Consider the following 21,633-nt stretch of genomic DNA (forward strand, 5'->3'; position numbering starts at 1 on the left):
AGACCTGTACTGTACTTGAGGGAAAATTGTTTGTAAAGCTACAGATCGTGAATTATAGAAATATCTTTGAGGATTGTGATATTTGTCATGTTGCCCAGCGCTACCTTTGTGCTGAATAATACACTATATATCTATTCATTGTAGCTGCTACGTAGGTGAAATAGATGAAATAAAAAGGGCTGAGCAAAACTACTGCAGAGAAACATGAGGTAGCTGCTCCACCGAGTTCGCCTCGTGGTTCCGAAGTCTTTTGTCCACTGGATCCCAATCCCAGTCCATGGCACCCTACATTTAGCATCGCTTTTTGAATTTAGTTAGATTTGACTTGGCTGTACATCATAAAAATGCTCAGACCATTTGTGTTCTTTCTCTTCTAACTCACTTTCAGACTCTAAAGGCCTGGCTAATGAGCTGATGATGGATTTGAGTGGTAAATGAGCTAGAAGACTCTGTAAAATCTCACACTCCTGATCTAAACTCAGTACTTGGCTTGCTTTAGTTGATTCTGAAGCCTTTTTTTTTCCTCTTAAAAGCCAGTAGATTGTACAGATTCTTTTTGTTCAGCAGTCAAACCACAATCTCGGTGTCTTTGCCCAGACATGTCTCTCATCTGCACAGTTTAAACAGAGGCCACCAATCTCAGATTCCAGCCTTTAAAAAAATAAATGCTACTTTAAATCCACTTCGAATAAATTGTGTTTAGGAATAGAAAGCATATTTTTAAAGTTACAAGCATAACAGATTGTTTTTGTATTTTCTTTAGTGTCATGTGCTGTTGTTATGTCCCTCATGGAAACCCTAAAGATTTTAACACCTTCCAACCTTTTCACATTTAGTGTAGGAGCTCTGCATTTTAACATCGGCGTACGTTACTGCAGGTTATCACGCAAAAATATAATATATATAATATACAAAAACTCTCCCCCTGGACCCAGTTAAAAAAAAATGTCAGATGAGCCAGTCGACATATGAATCTGCATTTGCGCAAGTGCTTTAAAGTCTCCAATATTAACTGAACCCCTGGAAGCGCCGCCCCCTTAAGTGTGTCATTTCTAGTTTCATCACAGTTTTCTCACTTGACAGATTCAGCCTTGCTTTCTGCCAAGCTAAATGGAGAATGCTTTGAGTTCATTCATGTGGAATAAACCCTACCAAAGTATGTTCGCTATGTTAGCCCACATTATACACGTATATAGTTAACATGAATTAGGTATATTTGTTAGGAATTCCACTGAAAAACTTTGGACAAAAATGGTACTTTTTATCCACACTTTATTTAAGATGTAGAAAGTAAAGAAAAAAAGTACTTTTTGCTAGTGTCTACATTTTAACTAAAACAGGCACCCGGTGGTTACCGTAAAACCCTGTAAATATGCGCACTACGATTTCTACCTTAGACAAGTGTTTTGGATAGATCGCTTTCCCACCAGGATTACACATTATTCCTCTTTGGGATTGGCAGTTCTGGATTTCGCAAAAACAATTTATGCCCAATTTCACCCAGTCTAGGTGAAATCTCACCTTGATACTGTAGATATGTAGCTAAGAACTTCTGCTGTAATCGTAAAGACATCCCACGACTCTTATTCACAATCTGCTCATACTGAACATCATTTGAACACGCTTAGTACTGTTTAACTTTAAATACAGTTGTGGAAGGGTAATGATTTATAACCCCACTATCTGGTGTCACCCTGAAGACGACGGGTTCCCTTTTGATTCTGGTTCCTCTTCCTCGAGAGTTTCCTCAAGGAATGGAAATTAGACTCAGTGTCCAGTCTAGCTATTTTGGTGTCTTCTGTGTAAGATGGCTGTTGATCAGCACGGTGTTAGTGGACCGCCCAAAGAGTCCGGCTGTCACTCGTCTAACCTGCTTTCCCTTCTTCTTCACAGTTGGTTGGCAGCACAGCAGCCCATTAGATGTTTTTACTATTTGTGTGTGTGTGTGTGTGTGTGTGTGTGTGTATTTTGTATGCGCATGCATGTGTGTACATGCACTGTTGGTTTCCCGTATCTTTTTGGCTGACGTTGAAACTGCCATTTCTACCAGCTCAAAGTACAGTACTCAAAGTGAAGGAAATACAGTGTGTATTTGCTGCAAATGCATTTCATTGACCCAGTTATTTCATAAGGCTGACCTAGATTTCTTCATCTTAAGAACTTTTTAACTATTTAATGCAAATGCAGTCCAAAAGTTAAGCATGTAGATGTTGGTTACTGGGAATTTTGCCTTTCCTATTCGCACAAACAGACTTGTGCTGCGTTGGTTCAGCTAAGACTGCAAAGATAAAGTAGCTATCACAAACACACAAACACAAAAACACACATCTAGAGTCGAGTGCAAAACTATTTTGCCACGAGATAACTATCTGAAACGCAAGGCTGAATGAACAGAAATGCACAAACTATGAAAATATTCTTTGAAAGGAACCAAAAGAAAGAAGTAGTCAGTGTTTTTCCATGACTCTTTGACCTCTGGCAGATTTTTAACAGACAGGAAAAACAGGCAAAGATTTACCAAGGAACGTGCCCTGAATTAGAAAAGAGACACAGCCTAAATATTGTACATGAGAGGATCTGAAAAGCAGTTCAAGCCCATTTCCTCCATATAATACAAAGAAATTAACTAAAAATCTAAAGCGAACATTTTATCATAATTGTAGTGAAACTGTTTTCACTGATATGAGAATGTTTTGCGTTATTAGGAGAAGTGATAATTATTAAAAAAGAAAGTGTTTACTATGAACAAGTAAGTTATGTTAATGTAAACCTTGTTATTATGAGAAACTACGTCTTAATTATGTGGAAAAAAACTTTCTTGTTAGTAGGGTTAATTAAGAGAAATTTTCTAAACCTAGTCATGGTTATGGGAGTTTCTTTTATTATGACCTAGTTCTCTTAATTATGAGATGAGAATCCGTAATTATGATCATGTAATTATGAAAATTTGTCTGATTATTTACATAATGAAACTGGCTTCTGTGTAAAAACCTATTTAGAGGGTAGGAAAGAGGATGGATGTGTTTATAAAGGCAAATTAATTTTTATATGTTTATACAGTTACCTTTTTGTTTTGAGAAAAAAAAAACTTTACAATATTGTGACACAATAAGGATATGTGCCACAAGATTATAAATGGAATAAAAAAGTTGCAATAAAGTGATTAAAAAAAGATAAAGACAAAGGCTGGGCACATACGCAAATGCAAAATTTTGTCTGATAACATTTTTTTATGATTTTAATATCTTAGCATACACTATTTTAGTTACTTGTAATAAGGAAGAAACGTCTGTGAAACAAAACCCACAGAGTGTATTGTTGGTATCGTCTTCCTTATTTTATCTTAAAGGAATTCAAATGTTTCTCACAAGTAATAAGTTAATAAGTAATAATGTTTCACAAATTATCTTCAAATACGACAGTGACAAGAACAAACTGTGAATAAAATGTCAGCTCACATAGCCTTAAGAACATCCATGTTGAACATTGGGGACTGTTCGATGGGAAATGTTCATCCTGACATGCGTCAGATACTGAAGTGTGTAATAAGCGGGCCAAGAGAGGAAGTGGAGAGTCCGAAACCATGCCATTTCATTCAAAATCCCAGAGATTAGAGACCGTACACCAGTAGAAAGCGGAAGAGGAAGAGGCCGGGAATAGGATAAGACCACTGACACTGTTGAGTGACATGAGTGTATACCGGCCCTCAGTGATGAGCTGCTATGGGAATCCTGCACACAGATACAGGATGTTAATAATGTAGATGCAGGGGAGATAGCATGGCACGATACGCTCCACCATAAAACATACCACTGATAGATAGCAGAGATTATCACTCATAATCTACTGTAATCCTCCTCAGTTGCTGGAAGTAGAACATAATAATCTAATATTAAAATGCAATAATAATAATAAGAAGAAGAAGAAGAAGAGTTTGCATTTCCTGTAGGAACACAATGCTTGAAAGAAAGAAGGAAGGAAAGAAAGAAAGAAAATGAGAAAAGCAGAAAGAGAAAATGAAGACTGTGAAAGAGGGAGAAAAAGTGAGACAGAGAAAAAAGTGAAGAAAACAGGATGAAAGAAAACGCAAAAAAGAAGGTGTGACAAGAGCAGAGCTGCTGATTGGTCGGCTGTGCAGCCAGATGCGACATCCCCGGTGAGAGAAATAGAGACTGAGTGAAAGTATTGAAAAGGGAGAATGTGTAGAAGAGAACGAGGCCCTACAGTGTGCACATGCGTTGCATGAATTTGAAGCAGAGCTGCTGATTGGTCAGCTGTACAGCCAGTGGCAGCTGACAAAGCAGTTAAAAAGAAAGAAAGAAAAGAGAAAGAGAAAGAGATGGCAAAGAGAGAATGAAATAGAAAAAAAAAGAATACAGGATGAAAGAAAAGACAAAACAAGAAGGGGAGTGTGTAGGAGAGAAGGAGGCCTACAGTGTGCACACGCGTTGCATGAAGTTGAAGCAGAGTTGCTGATTGGTCAGCTGTAACGTCCGCTGTGACATCACCAGTGGCAGCGAGAAATCAAACTGACAGACACACTATTAACGTATTTCAAAGGGAACAGCTTAAACTTTAAACTATAATATCTTTAAAAATTAATCAAAGCCAAAAATAAATTCATTAGTTGTCATTAAAAGCTCACTGTAATAGTAATAATAATAATAATGTAATAACAGCCAAACTGTTTACCTCCAAATGACATGACAGAGAAGGAGTTTTGAATTCTTTATTTCTTTCTGCCATGTTTTGAAGTATTTTTACGCAGTCACACTTTATTCATTAGACTCGACATAGTTCCCATCATAGTAATGTCCAAGTAAATTCAAAAACACAATGTTTCTATTTTTGAGTTTTTTTTTTTTTTTTTTTGTGTGTACTTCAGGGAATAACCATTTCCTCCTTTTCTGGTGCACTGCATCTTGCAGAGATATGGAGAGTGGAAAAAAACAGACTGCAAATATGATCACTCTCGAGGGTACACCAGTTTCCAAACGTATGACGCCTTCAAAAATCCGTTAACGTGACTCATATCGTCCTGCTTGTGAAACTAAAAGCGTGGCCTGATGTTATAAAATAAACCGAACGTGGAGACCGAGGTCTTTTGCAGGCGTCAGTTGGACGCTGCCGTGTTAAAGTGATCTGTCTGTCCTGCCTGTATTGTATTAAATGCGAAGTGCAGCCTATAAAATCAGCAGTTAAAGTGTTTTACTGTTGTGTAAGCATTACAGTATAGCAGTAACCATAACAGTAGCTCTCTGCTTAATACAGAGATTCCAGAGTCGGATGTAGTACAGAACACAGCCACCGCTTCAGCTGTTGTTGTCTCGGCAAGGTTTTGGTGGTTTGCCAAAAAAAGAAGGAAAAAAAAAGATCGTCTGGTTCTCACCACCTCAGAATGATCTGAGCCACCAAATGGTTGGCTTTTGTGAGGAAATGAAGGCAGCTGGTGTTATGGAAAACGGAGATTGCAAGGGCATGTCTGTCAGTGCATAAGTTTGCACACATGGAAAGCAGTGTCTTTCTTTTCATGTAGGGACTGAAGGCGGTGGTTCAGTTCAGTTACCACTCAGTTATGAGTAAAACAAACACAGAGACATGACCAGGCAAAGTAGCAATGCTGTGAGTCAGGCTTTTGTCTCGCTGTTTGGTGAAATTGTTAATTAACCTAGATCTCATGGCGTCCAGTGTTTAATATGTGGCTCCCGGCGCACAGACGTGTTAAGGCCGTGACGTCTGCTGCTGGGGCATGTGATCAGACAGATGGTGCTCTAAGCAGAGCTTGGGCTATATTTTGAATCGTGCTGACAGTCCACAGGAGTTAAATGTGTGCCACACGTATGTAGATTATAAACGTTAAACGTTTAAGTGATTTAAAGTAAATTTTTAAGTGTGAAAGACATGACTGAAAGTAGGCCCCTCCGAAAGTATTGGAACGGCAGGGCAGTAAATTTTTAAGTAAATCTGATCTACATCTATATATATATCTACATCTCTCTCTCTCTCTCATATATATATATATATATATATATATATATATATATATATATATATATATATACACACACACACACACACATACACACACACACATATATATATATATATATATATATATATATATATATATATATGAGAGAGAGAGATGTAGATATATATATAGATGTAGATCAGATTTACTTAAAAATTTACACTCTATATTAGATGGCTGTGGTCTCTGAACACGTAAAAAGTGAGCATTATTAGCTGTTAAATGCTACTTGTTCAGTCATTTCCAGTATGTGACAAATGTCCCTAGCCATGCGGGTTATGTTATTTATAACCTTTTACTATCATTATAGAGCCAACATGGATAATTGTTGCAGGTCTATTTATAAGCGCCAGTCTCTGTTCTATAATTTCCAAACTGACTTTGACTGTAATGCAATATTCTAACACAAGAAAGCAGCAGAACAATGGCTTCTCAGTGGTGTGTCGTCAGGATCTTATCGATCTCCATCCTGGCATCTCACAGTGCTTTTGAGAACTTACTTGTTATATAGTGTTGAACATTTAAACTTTTTGACTGGAGATGGAATTTGGGTTGGGCGATATGGCAAAAAGATATCATAACACTTGAAGACATTTTTACAACATCACAATATTTAGATTTGCTAACAAAGTGAGCCAGACTTCTAGCATTCGCAGACTTCTAGCATTCGCAGACTTCTAGCATTCGCAGACTTCTAGCAGTCTGGTATGTTTAGTGAATAAACATGGCCCAAACCTGCTTACTTTCACAGAAAGAGGCAATTTGATTAACACTTATTGATTCTTACACAAATCTTTAATAACTTTTAAAAACCTCATTCGAAAGTTTGTATACACAGCAGTATGGAGAGCCAATCAGATTGAAGCCTTCTAGATTCTGAAGCTTGGGGCTAGAAAAGTGTACAAAAGATACACAGGACACAGAATGGGAAAATATTGCACATTTGTAGAATCAATGATGAAACAATGATATGTTTATTTAGTAATATTTTTGTAATATGCTTAATAATATGATTGTATGAGCAATATGATTGTTTCAAAAGAAGGGAAAATGAAACATTCAGTACAGTGAGCTGCTTGTTACTCTGAGAAATGATGTAACTGTAATACTGATAATACCTACAGTATCTCACATACCATGTACAAATTATCACAGTATTAAGATTGACATTGCCCTGGCCTAGTTGAAACTATGGAAATATTAACAGACTAAGAACCAAGTTCGTACCCAGTAACTTCCTGTTTTTGTTGTGTTGGGAGCTAGAAAAGATTATAAAGGACTAGATTTTGAGAACCTCTCGATTAGAGGAGCATTCTGGGACAAAACTATATTTAATGTTATTGGTCAATTATGCAATATTCTGCACTACAGTACTGTATCTCCCAGCCTTAGCGCTATGACAGAATTCAGTTTTGTTTAATTGTGTTGTTGGTATAGATACACTGCTCTGGCCATGAGTTACTGAGAAATGTATTAATACCAGGTAAAACCAACTCTGTCTGGTTTGAGGTTCAGCTTTTATCGCATCCTCTTTGTGTGGGTCTTCTTCAGTATGCCCCTGTATATAATGCCGTGCAACATGCAACAGCATATCAAACATTTCCTCTGCTCTGTTTCATTATTGAAAGAGCATCTCCAGCGACATTCGTTTGTTGAATTTGTTTCTTTTACTCAACACTCAAGGCCATAACATACGTCTTCCACACTCTGCATTCAAGTAAACAAAGCAAAACGATAGGAAACTATAAAAGTGAAACAAAAGTGAAACAAAACAATGAATAAAATACAACCTTAAGAAGTTTGGAATCCACTGTTTGATTTTTACTATTTATCACTAACTCGTGTTGGAAAGACAAACACAAAGATGCAGTTTGACAGCACGTGAATCAAATAAGCCCCGCCCTCAGTTCTTGAAGATGTCCCATTATCACAACTTTTCATAAAATGCTCTATTAAATAAACATGACCTTTCATTAAATTCAGAAATGATCAAAATGTTTCATTTGTTCTTAAATTCTCTGATGTAACTTTTCTACCTAACAATTTGTGCTTTGCAGGAGCTATCCAAGCTGTCCAAAACATTCAGCACTTAATTGCAAATAAAATATTTGCCTTCCTAATAGGCTTTTTCAAGATGTCGGTGCTAATTATTGGCATTAGCTAGTTAAGCAAAATTTCACCTGCAAGTATCCAGTGTAATTCATAACGTACCTCTGCCTTTTAAGACCCACCATCAAGAGTTTTCCCTGCTTTCCAAACAGGAAATCCCGCTCTAGAGACTACTGGGCCAACACTAAGTGATGATTAATTATGTTGACCACAAATGTCCTGCCCTTTAAAGGCCTTGTGTCACCTTAGAGCACCAAAGTTCTGACTTTACTCTCAGAATTAGGTTACTGAAAGGGAAAATCTCTGTCACAAAAGCTGCCCCAAATTAGAAAAATGTGATAAGAATGTGAAGAATGTGAAAACCTTGAGACCGGTCTTCCTCAGAACCATGAGATCAGTATGTGGGATTGATTAGCTGTGCACGGCGCTCTCTGTCCTGCCTACAGAAACCTTCTGGTTTTTGTATGAAACTATTTCTATGAACTGACTGAAACGATTCTAGACCTGCTGCCTGTCTTGCTTTAAAATCCTAGCGAGAGCATACATATCACAGCACTGACTCACACCCAGGGCTGCTCCATGAAAATAAACCTGCACTTATGTAACTGAGGACTTGAGGATGTGAACATATATAAGATTTAGACTGTACCTTAAATAGACAGGGTTTTTTTTTTTATTGGATGACTCATCACATACTGCTTCAAACAAAACTTAAAGAACTTTTAAATAGTGGATTCTGTGAGCTTTTTTTCAGTCCAGTGACATGTCATGCTGTGAAAAGCTCATTGTCTTGTTGTGTTCAGATGTTTTTCCCACACAGAAATGTGTATAATAATGAGTTCTACACAGATACAAATACATACACAAATTTTATTTATTTATTTATTTTTTTTTTTAAAGGCATCTGGTTTAAACTAGAGGTGTGCATCGAGACTAGGTTCCCACGGGATTTTACTTTCAATCATGTGAGTGATAAGATTTAAAGATTAAAGAAAATAAAGAAAGATCATGTTTATTAACATTAAATGTACAATGTTCATTCATTCATCTTTAGTAACTGCCTGGTCAGGGTTGCAGTGATTTAAATTAGGCTACAAGTTTGTTTTGTATTTTGAGAAGTAGAACCAACTATGTTTGTTAGAAAATATCCTAGGAAGGCACAAACAAAAATAATACCAGCACGAGCGGGATTAAAAAACTAGTTGAGACCAATTCTGATTATGACCTGGAGTCGAGGAAGTAGCTGAGGTTGAGGAACTGTCAGAGCCAGTACTGCTGTTTTTTGTTTTGTTTTGTTTGTTTGTTTGTTTGTTTTGTCGTCGTCCCCCCCCCCAAGTTTTTCGAGGAGCATAGTGGCTGGGCTCATCTTTAAATAAAAAAAAAAATCCAGATTAGTCCCCGCCCACTTCAGGTTTAAATCTGAATGCAGACACTCATGGTGTAACCTTACAGTGTGTCGTAGCGTTGTCCTAATCACGCTGTTTTGTCATCAGTCAGTATGCTAGTATACTAACATACTAGTGTGTTAGCTCAAGAAAATGGCATCAGTCAGCACCAAATCTTTACCATCTGGTCTACGGGAGCACTTCCAGTGAGTGGTGCATTGAAGCATTTCAGTGTGCCAAATCCACCAAATAAGTGAACAATACACCAATGCTAATACCACAGGCACATCTATACATCTGCACCGACATTATGTTCTAGACAAAACATGAAGCAGCACACAAGCACAGCAAACGCTCTGCTGCATTCAAGCAGCGTTTCCTCGCTGATTTAATCTGGGTTAAAAAGATCAACCCAGCGATTGAGAAACTCATATTCGGTAGTGAAGAGCCCCGGATTCAAAAACACATCTAGGGCTACAGAGCTGCGTGACTCTGAGGGCAGAATGGGAAAAAGGCCCAGGGTTTCAGACACGCCCCTTTGAGACACACAACTGAAAGCTAGCCATTGCGTTACATTCTTATCTCAAGGCACCACTGTATCATATCGCAAATTTGTGTCAAATTTGAGCTTGGTGTATCAGTACACCTGAACAGATACACTAAAGAGATACAGATGCAGATTGTGTCATTGTGTTATACCCCTAATGTACACAAGCGTGGAGAACCATTGAGATTGAATGATTGTGAAGCTTGTGGCTAGAAGAAGGTATGAGACTGTCTGTTCCCTGTGGGCAGAGCGTCTGAGGCTGAGAGTAACAGTGTGCCAGTAGAACAGTAGTGCACATTTATAGAAACTGTGAAACAGTGATACGTTTATTTAGTAGCGACTAAGACAAACCTGCAAGACATGGGAACATAAAATAAGATTTAACGCCAGCTCTTCAGATATCAGACTGCACTATGGCTGTACCGTTTGTTTGTTTTTTTCTTTGTTTTTGCTGCACGTCATTTGCATATAGGCCGTCCGTTAGGCACCGTTTCACACACTGTTTGCCCTCTGTATTTCTGTTCCTCTATCTCTCTCTCTCTCTCTCTCTCACTCTCTCTCTCTGTATGTATGGGGGCGTTGTTGGTTGTTGATAGAGCTTTGTGCAGTCAGTTGTGTGCCACTGTGGCCGGAGGGCAGGGCTCAGCTCACACGCTGCAGGCTCTCATCGCCCCCTGGTGGCCACACCAACACCCACATCGCGGTTTCATCTCCAAAGTGACCTTTGGGTAGAATTTGACACTTCAGTGTGTCCAGATGTCAGAGCTAATTCACAGCTCCCTGATTTGGCAGGCTGTGCGGGTGACGGTTTTCTCTCTCCCAGGCAGAGCAAATGGGTTTCTGTGATGATGAGCATAAATGTCCAGCAGTGCTGCGTCTGGAGATGGTTCAAATGAGCCAACATTAAAAGCTAAGAATATTCTATCATTGACTCAAAGTTATTAAAACAGAGAGGTGACGAATGGAAAAAAGCTGAACAGTATTTTATCAGATCTTCCTGAAGATAAACACAAGTAACTATAATAGCAACATATAGGAAATGTAAAATTAATGCAACTTTTTTTTAGGTGTGCAATTTTTACAGTGAGATTTTTTTATATTATATTACCTTAAATGACATTTTTACATCTAAATAATAAAACCCTATGGGAAACATCCCTATGTCTCGTACAAGGCAGTGGAAGTGGCTCTTTATATATTTATTTGTATGTCTTTTTTACTTACTTACCTGTCTACTTCTTTACTTACGTATTTACTTATCTATTTATGCACCTGGTTATTTATTTCCTTGTTTATTTATTTACATGCTTCCATACAACTTATTTACCTATTTATTTATTTGTTTGTTTGCTTTCTTGCATGCTTTGTTTTATTTGTTTGTTTTTTTAATCTCTTTTCTTACGTACTCGTATCTATTTATGTATCTTTTGATTTATGTACTTGTGTATTTACTTATTTATTAAATTATGTATTTATTTATTTACTTGCCTTTATTTGTTTGTTTGTTTATCAGTTGACTCTGTTTTGCTAATTTAGCTACATTTGTATTCTTTTTCTTTAACCCATTGTTAAAAAAAAAAAAGAAAGAAAGGAAGGAAGACTTCAATGGCATGAGTAAAAATTTTATTTAAATAAATTACTACAAAAATCATGCTTCTGGGCTGATCATACCTGAGAAGCATAATGATGTCTCTCTCTCTCTGTCTCTTTCTTTCTTTCTCTCTCTCTTTCTTTCTTTCTTTCTGTGTGTGTGTGTGTGTGTTAGCTCGACTGCCAGGCCTGAGGCCAACACTGCCACGTCCTCAGGCACAGGGAAGGCCAGCAGCACACACAAAATTTGCCTGGTGTGTTCAGACGAGGCGTCGGGCTGCCACTACGGAGTACTCACCTGCGGCAGCTGCAAGGTCTTCTTCAAAAGAGCCGTGGAAGGTGAGAGGCTTGTGTAACACCACTGAGTAACACCTCTCTCTCTCACACACACACACACACACACACACACTATCATACAGCCTCCACAGCACACTCAAACTCTCCACTGAGCACAGGAAGACGTGTGAAACACGGCCTGTATATCAGCACCTTGGGTGAACAGAAAATGAATCAAATGTGCGTATGTTAATTTGTTCTGTGTTTGTGGGTTATCAGTCACTATTTTCTCGGAGAAATTAAACTGTTTGACGTGACACTCGGATCAACACTTACAATCTGGTTCATCTCTGCTGTCTCTGTCTCAGAAATCACCCAGACCAGCACAAACACTTTCATTTTTGATGTCGAATGAAATGTTGATGAAAAGTTTGATAACTATTCTGTTTTGACATGTAGGTTAAAATACAACCATATTTTTTAATCCAATCAGCAATGAAATTAACAGGGTTTTTTTTGGCCAAAATTATAAAGCCGTCTATTAAAAGTTTTTGTTCTGAGGTGACTTACATCATGTACCGAATCCGTGACCTTAGCCATCTTTTATTCATTTATTATAATAAAGTTGTAGACTTTACATGAATATTAATAAGGGCATTATTTATCTGTCTGGAGACAGTTCAATGTACTGTTCATTAGTTTTGTGTGAATTGAAGGGTGGTGCTCAGGACAGAACGCAGATGGTAACTAAACTCTGTAAATACTGCTGATGTCTGTCTCCACTGTCTCTCTGAGCCTCATCATGTTAAGACGAGATTACCAGCATGGTGTCACTGCGGGTGTGTGCGTGTGTGTGTGTGTGAGTGAGATTCTCTGGCTGCTGATTTGACCATGCTGTTCTTCTCTGTTAGATTCAGAATGCATCTCTACAGCGTGCTATTAGAGAGTGTGTATCATTTGGATGTAGATGTCAAAAATATTATTTATTTCATCTACAAAAAACACATTCTGTAAGTTACTGATGAAACAATACTTGTTATTTAATGTGTTGTAAAGTGGGCACTGCATCCAAAAAGCAAAAAAATAAAACTGCCAATCATGTGTGCTGTGTTTGTGCTGGTTTGGTCAGTGAGATGTTTATTAGAGATGACACCAGATCGGATATCAGATGGATGATCAGATATTAGAGGGGAGAAAAAACATGCTTGGGGTATTTCTGTTGCAAAATCTTTAAAAATAAAACAAGATCCATCTGTAAATAAAACAATATGCATAAATATTTCTAAATACATATATGAGGTGTAAATAGTATACTAAACATGCATAATTCGTGAAGTCACTCCTATTTCTGTAATTTATAATTACATTAATAGTAAACTCATAATTACTACAGATGTTCTGCAGCAGCATTACATAAAAGACATGTGTCTGGAAATCTTTAGCCCATCTCATTAGTACTTTAATCAAGCTAGGTGTGACATGACACATAGTTACAACTTGACTGGTGAAAAAAACTGAAAGAGATTTTTAAATAGAGAATCATCGTTGCTATAAGAATCAAATCTGTGTTCGAGTAACAGCTTTGGTATAAGACAGCCTTGGTTTCTGTCTGTCTCCTCTTGCCATAATTAGAAATGCTGAAATTAAAGAAATAAAGGTTCTTTATTTTTTGTGCTGCTTTTTGACACTAGCAGTAAAAGCTGTCCATCATAAACAAGTGTCCCTGGTTTGTTGACTAAAAATAATGCCATGTGCACTACTTTGAATCCTCACAGGGCAACACAATTACCTGTGCGCGGGGCGCAATGACTGCATCATCGACAAAATCCGCAGGAAGAACTGTCCCGCGTGCCGTTTCCGCAAGTGCCTCATGGCTGGCATGAACCTGGAAGGTAAAACTAGATGATGTTATGATGCGTTAATGTTATATTGCCAAAGACAGAGTGAACATTAGCAGTGGTTTTACTCTATGCGTTCATATCACATAAGAACAAAAAAAATTTCATTACGTAAATAGTTTTAATATTTCTTAGTGCTTGATTTTGCATTTCTTGTGTGACCCGTTATATATGTTCATCTTCAGCAGGTCAAATATTAAAAGGCTTTCCTATCCACTATATATGCTCACTACATTGAGTATAATGTAATGTGGTTTAGACCCTGTGCACTACATGTCCATTAGATTATAGTTTATAGATTGTAGATTCAGACATACAAAAACATCCTCCAATATCTTCCTCCTTAAATATTTAAATATTGTGAAAATTTCAGTAGTATTTAGTGAAATTCAGTCTGACAGCCCTATTGTGCAACACAAATCTTAATTACAGCAGAGATAGTAAATAAAAATAGGAAAATGTTAAAGTATGAATGAATTCTCCATGTTTAGCCACAAGAATACCTTGCTGCAGAGCAAAAAGTCCACGGGGTGGAGTCAGACCTGATCCAGCTCCTCCTCCTAGGCGGAGTTGAGCCAACAGTCCAGGGATGGGGTGTATTTCAGACTGGATATGTGTGTTTAATGTGTTGTTTCTTGTTGTATAGCGTTCTATGGGTTAGGGCTTAGGGGTTATAGGAGGAGTTGGATCAGATACAGCTCCACCCCCTGGACTTTGGGTTCTGCAGCGAGGACTATCTCTGTTCAAGCTTGTAGGGATCAAGTCTCAAGCCTTCAGTTTGGATAAATCGTAAACTTAGTATTATAAATTTAAATCTCCTATTTATTAGACATATTTATATATACAAGATATATTTATTCTTAAGCCAGCGAGAACCTTATCATACTAAGCTCACGAAATATGACATATCCACTTTGACTAGCCTGTTTGAAAACACATTAACGAAAAACCTCTCGTCCCACCAGCACGTAAAGCCAAGAAGCTGAAGATGAAGTGTGTACAGCAGGCGAACACGGCCGAGCTGTCTCCTCCTCCGATGCCTGAGGTGCGAGCTCTGGTTCCCAAAGCCATGCCGCAGCTGGTGCCCACCATGCTGTCGCTGCTCAAAGCCATCGAGCCCGAGACCATTTACGCCGGCTACGACAGCACAGTCACAGACACCTCCACACGGCTCATGACCACCCTGAACAGACTGGGAGGACGCCAGTTCATCTCCGCCGTCAAGTGGGCCAAAGCACTGCCCGGTACTGACGACACGTACACTTCATCATTCAGCTCACACAGGAGCAATCACAGGAAACTACGCCGTAGATCGAAGGAAAACGTAGTGTAAATGCAGATACGATTGGTCAGTGGAGACAGAGGCTCACGATGTTGCATTTAAAAATTATTCAGGTGATTCAGTGGTTAATATCTGAAGTGTCCCTTCTCCCAAATAGTGCATTAGGACTATCATTACTTACACAATGTAGTAGACATTTTGATTAAAAATGGCATGAATTAAAACCATGAATGTAACCGTTCTATTATTATCCAACCTTAAAGAGCTAAATTTGGTCGTTATTAGTCTTATTGTTAGGCAGAGTTTTACCTGAGCATTGACACTGAGACTTTATTGTAGAGCTGAACAATTTGGAGAAGTTATCTTAGCTCCTACAAAGTACACAAGCATAATTACAAACTGCATATGAACCGGTCCGATGAAATGATCCTGTTGTTTGTATCACTGTTTAGACTCCTGTTAGGATGCTTTCACACTTTATACTTTCACACGTTTTTTTTTTCCTCCATCTACCACTGTGCACATTTTACACGGCGTCCTATGGGAAGCAACTGGAAAGCAGACGGAATGTGGGCGCTTTTAAAAAGCGGAGCGCTTCCAAAATAAGACCAACGTCAAGTGTTTTTTTGTTTTGTTTTTTTACTTTTCAGTCACTCAGTTTACAACTTGGGGGCAAAAGAGAAAAGGACAGTTTTACAGCAGGTCGAATCAAAATATTTCATTGCCAATATTCCAATATTGTAACGTAACTAAAAAAAAATAACAACTTGTCTATTTTAAGGACGTCCCACTTTATACGTGGCTGCATACAGCCAAAGCTACAGCGAAAAAAAATCACCCCTTCATCGCCAACGTTAAAACAATCTTTATTTCTTCTTTATTACTTCTAATGATGAATCTAATCTACAGAGCAAGCTGAAATAATCTCAACCCTCAGTGACTGTGAATGCAATTTGTTTGCATTTTTCTGTCCTGTTTCCTCTGTTTTAGAACTAATAACCTGTGTAAACCTCAGGCATAAAACTTAAAATTTAAATAATGTTTGCAGTAACTTCATTGTTTGCTGATGTTTTAGCTCTTAAAGTTCCAAAGTTAGAAGCCTTAGAATAAAGGAAGTGGGGAAAAACAGCAAAAACACTGACTTGAGGGTCAGTCTGTAAGGAAAAAAAAAGTCAAAATGTATAAATATGTGTAAATATGTATGCACATTTGTATTGTAATTTCACTGATAATGCAATATTTTACATTTCATGTGTGACCCGTTATGTATGTTCAGTTTCAGCAGGCTAAATATTAAAAGTCATTCCTATTCAGTATACATGCTCACTACTCAATACTGAGTATAACGTAATGGTGTTTTAGACCCTGTGCACTACTTGTCCTATAGATTATAGAGTCAGACACACAAAAACATCTTCCAAAAAGTGCCTGTTGGAAATCAACTACTTAAATATTTAAATATTAATTTTTTAATATTATGAAAATGTCAATAGTATTCAGTGAAATTCAGTCTGACAGCCCTATTGTGCAACATTAGACCAGAACACAAGCCCACAGGATGCTGCATATGCTTCAAGAAGAAAATAAAACAGCTGACCCAGTCACTTTTTTGTAGCATTGGTTTCATACGCAGTGTTTGGTGCTTCTGAGTGGCTGAACTCATCTACAGGCGTTTAGTGCGCTTAGTGTCAGTGCGTTTAATTTACGCTCTTGGAGAGATGACATTTTGGTGATGCAGGTACAAACTGAAATTGCTGCTCTTGTGATTTAAAAACTGATTCTGATGTAATTCTGATGTAAAACACAGCCCTACCTCAGTGTCATGTAGGCTCATGAACGACTGCTGTCTTTAGGTTTCCGGAACCTTCACCTGGATGATCAGATGACTCTGCTCCAGTCCTCCTGGCTCTTCCTCATGTCGTTTGGTCTGGGCTGGAGATCTTACCAGCAGTCTAACGGCAACATGCTCTGTTTCGCCCCAGACCTGGTGATCAATGAGTATGTACACCTCCCAATCTCTCCAACACTCTGGTCTGACTGTAGATGACCTTTTTGTGCTGATCCAGGGCCAGTTTTAGTGTTTTTCTAAAACTATCTGACATCACTGAGATTAAGATGAGAGGACAATGACTAGTAAAAGATGAAGTTTTCATAAGTTTTTATAGCTAGTTTAATTTTTTTTAATCAACATTACCAATATAATAATTAATTCTGAAAATAAACACTCACATATCTTCCTGTGCCTTGGGGTCCTTCTGAGGACAGGTGTATGTTTGCAAAGGCACAGGATGGAGGGAATGGAACAGGAAATAAATTCACCTTTTTGTGTCACACTGACAAAGACCATTCGCTTTTATCAACACTTTTATTTCACTTATTTCCAAATAACCTGAACGTAATCATCTCTGTAATCCATAAAATTCATTTTAGTATTGTTGCACTTTCCATTAAACACGAGTCAGGTGCAGGAGAGTAACTGCAGTGTTGTGAACGTGTGTGCAGGGAGAGGATGAAAATGCCCTACATGGGTGACCAGTGTGCACAGATGCTGAAGATTTCCAATGAGTTTGTGAGACTGCAGGTGTCGAATGAGGAGTACCTGTGCATGAAGGTCCTTCTGTTGCTCAGCACAGGTGAGCAACCCGCCACAGCACAAGCCTCTGAGCTCTCTGCTTACACAGAGAGCTGTTTACACGCACATGATAATCGGATTATCTGAGTTACCATGGTAGTCAAGCGGTCATGCGATGAATTGTACCATTTATATCAGATTTCAAGAACAGTCTGATTATACAAAGCTTGTAAACTCTTATATCTGCAGAAAAAAAAGCATATAGATATGTTCAGTTTGCAACCAGAAAAACGGAGTAAAGTGATGGGTAACAGTTAAATTTGCTTTCAGAAAACTGACAAGAAATACAGAAAATGATGGGCTGAAATGTATTATTTATATTTACATGTAAACATTTACATAGTACATACACACGTTATAAAATGTTCCATTTTCTCAACACTACTGTACTATTTGATCAAATTGTTGGAGGAATAAAACATGACAGGCGTGCTATTATAGGAAAGTAATCAACGACAGAATGGTGTAGTGCGACCTGACACGAAGCAGGAATTGATTACTTTCCAATAACAGCATGTCTTAAAGTTTTATTCCTCCTTACACCACCATTTGTGCTTGGGAGGTCTATAAATGTCATTCTTAACATTAAGAGACATGGAGTCTGTAATACATGCTTTTATTTCATCCAGATTAGATTATTGTAATGTATTGTACTTGGGTGTTTCACAGTCTATTTTGTCACGTCTTCAACTTGTTCAAAACGCTGCTGCTAGACTGTTAACTGGAACAAGGAAGAGGGAACATATTTCACCAGTGTTGATCTCTCTCCACTGGCTCCCAGTTAAATATCGTATCCATTTTAAAACATTGTTGTTTGTTTATAAGGGTTTGCATGGACTGGCTCCTTCATATATCTCCGATCTCCTTCTGTTCCACTGTAATGCCTCCAGGGAACTTCGATCAGCTAGTAGTCTTCAGCTGATTGTTCCAAGGACACGCTTGAAATCAAAAGGAGGTCGTGCTTTTTCAGTGGCCGCTCCACAGCTCTGGAATAAGCGCAGTGGCATAGCTGTAGTGTACTATCTGTTGCTGTGTTCTATGTTTACTTTTGTATTTTTGGTATATGCTTAAATTTTGTACAGCACTTTGGCCAACAGCTGTTGTTTTTAAATGTGCTTTATAAATAAGTATGACTGACTGAATGATTGATCATTTGCCAAATACTATAATTTACTCTTATTTTTTTTATCAATTTATATATATATATATATATATATATATATATATATATATATATATATATATATATATATATATATATAGATAGATAGATAGATAGATTTTGTATTTTATATATATATATATATAATACAAAATCTCCTGTTATCACATGTTGTAGCAGCTACCTCTGACCAACTTATCTGCGGTCTTGCTTTTTTTACTCTAAGACAAAAAAAAACCCTGCAGCTTTGCATTTCACATTACTGAGAAAGCATAAAGCACAAATCCCTGTCATGAAGACTTTACTGTGGTGGAAAACGTAAAGTTACAGCTTCGACTCTGACTGTTACTCCTTTCAAACATGCTAAATAAACGTCTCCTCACAAAAAAATTGACTTTTTTTAAACAATGTTTTAATGCCTAATTAATACTAGGTTATTAAGTATTGGTTATGTGGTGCGTCCGTTATACAAGTCTCGCAAGTTGTTACTATAGTAACGATAACATATTAGAGCGAGTGTGTTATTAAAGGCCTGTGATTTGCATTACAGCACTACTGAGTTGAGAATTCAACATGCGCTGTGGTATACACATGAATATTAACTGACTCATGTAGACCCAGCTGTGTGTAAGTGCATGTAACTGTGCTGGACTAGTTATTGCCAAAAATGTGCGGGTTTTTTGTTTGGTTTATTTATTTATTTTTTGCTTGTTTGTTTTGTGGAAGTTGTACATTTTTGTGAGACCACTAACAGACCTGCAGGCATCATGTATGTTAGTGCGCAATGCTTTTGGTTCAAGTTTCCCCTATTTATGTAAAATAATGCCTTGCTGTTCTTGTTTAGTGCCAAAGGACGGTCTGAAGAGCCAGTCTGTGTTCGACGAGATCAGAATGTCATATATTAAAGAACTGGGAAAAGCCATTGTGAGGAGGGAAGAGAACTCCAGCCAGAACTGGCAACGATTCTACCAGCTCACTAAGCTACTGGACTCCATGCACGACGTAAGAGTCCTGTGTTTCTGCGCTTAGATACAATTAAGACACAAAACATCAGATAAAAGGCTGATCTGAAATCAGATTCCCCCAGCTTTAAGGTGATTTTAGGCACAAAACCTGTTTAGATTTTAGGCAAAAAGTCTATCTTTCCATAGATGGATGTTTGGTGTCTTGTGTGTTTGTTTCTTTAGTGTTGCACTAGGCTACTGTAGAGAGCATGTAAAAGAAATCTGTCTCAGCCAAAATATGTTTTCAAGCCACAGCCAGTTCTTCACTAACGTCAATTGTGGTTTGAGACACAGTGTGGCTTTCTGTAATCTACAAACATCACCACTGTAACGTAATGATAGCAGCTGTGTGAGATCAGACCCCCCTCCACCTCCCCCCTGGCCCTCATCTCAACGTTTTGAAGACAGAATAGGAGCAGAAAGCTGAAAGCAGTGCAGGTGATAATATAGTTTCAGTTTGAAGTTACATTTTTAAATATGAGCAATCCGTACTGGTGTACACAACTGCTCAGAAATGAGATGAACAGTGTCAGTCCAAGCACGTATATGTCTGCATATACATATACATGTTCGACATGTTTACATCAATTATTGTGGGTGACAGACATTCATTGTGTGTTAGTAACATTAGCCTCAGAGCTCCAGAGCAGGAATAAATAATCAAAAGTCAAACAAAAAACACGTCATGGCTGATCGACTACATTTGGGCTGAGAGGACAATTTGTGTACATTTTTCTTCTTCTTTAGAAGGTAAAGCATTTAAAAAATGATGGTGTTTATTCATCATCATCGTCATGATCGTGATCATCACCATCATCTTTGTTATTCAATACTGTTTATAATTAATCATTCAAGTATCACAAATGTAAAGTGTTTTCACGCATTCGATGTGCATCAGGCCAGCTGCTTCATCTGAAGAAAAGGCATGATGTAGTGTAGGGCCGAGCGACACAACCAGAGAACATCAATATCATGATGAATTATGTCACAATACACTTTTCTGAGATATCTTTTTTTTTTTTTTTTTTTTTTTTAATAATAATAATAACAATTACAAACTTGGATGAGCTGATTATATATAAATGCAAAAATTAGAAAACTGTAAAATGATTTTAAAACTGTAAAAAAAAAATCCTTTACATTTGTTCATTTATTTTTGCAGACATTACAATAAAAAGTTAAATTGGTTCATTTAAATTAAATTAAATAATTCAATAAAGTATCATTGAAATAATTAAATAAAAATATAATGTATTAATACATTAATAAATAAAATGTTGGTAAAATATTAAGAAATATAGTGATTAAAAATATAATGTAATCATTTCATAATTTTTATTTAATTTATTTTAATTGAATTTGTTTTTAAATGCAACACTACTATTTTTCTGGCAGTTTGTTAGGAAACCTAAATATTGTGATGCATGTATTCTAGAAATGTAAATATTGTGATATGATCTTTTTTTTTTTTTTTTTGCCATATCACACACTCCTGATGTATAGATCAGAACCACAGTATCAGTTTGAGCTTAGCTTTTTACGCTCTAACACACCTGTTACAATTCAGGTAATTATCAAGTGTGTTGGACCAGAGAAGTCAAGTTTCAAATGTGCTGGGTTTCATAAATATATTTTAAAGTAATAACACCCTAAACCTCTTACACTTTCTTTGGTAGTTAGTAATAATGAGCACTAGATGGCAACACAGAGCTGCACT

The 21,633-nt window shown here is 37.4% G+C and overlaps 1 protein-coding gene across 1 annotated transcript in view; it reads left to right on the plus strand.

The window, feature by feature from the left end:
• Positions 1 to 21,633, plus strand: part of nr3c1 (nuclear receptor subfamily 3, group C, member 1 (glucocorticoid receptor)) — a 37,106-nt gene that overhangs the window by 13,245 nt on the left and 2,228 nt on the right. Inside the window, exons 3-8 of the mRNA XM_026918772.3 lie at positions 11,838 to 12,001; positions 13,714 to 13,830; positions 14,802 to 15,080; positions 16,972 to 17,116; positions 17,621 to 17,751; positions 19,757 to 19,914. Coding sequence (XP_026774573.2) covers positions 11,838 to 12,001; positions 13,714 to 13,830; positions 14,802 to 15,080; positions 16,972 to 17,116; positions 17,621 to 17,751; positions 19,757 to 19,914 — 994 coding nt within the window. The remainder of the gene's footprint in view (positions 1 to 11,837; positions 12,002 to 13,713; positions 13,831 to 14,801; positions 15,081 to 16,971; positions 17,117 to 17,620; positions 17,752 to 19,756; positions 19,915 to 21,633) is intronic.

This window comes from Pangasianodon hypophthalmus, chromosome 9 (genome assembly GCF_027358585.1).
Source record: "Pangasianodon hypophthalmus isolate fPanHyp1 chromosome 9, fPanHyp1.pri, whole genome shotgun sequence".
Taxonomy (NCBI): Eukaryota; Metazoa; Chordata; class Actinopteri; order Siluriformes; family Pangasiidae; genus Pangasianodon; species Pangasianodon hypophthalmus.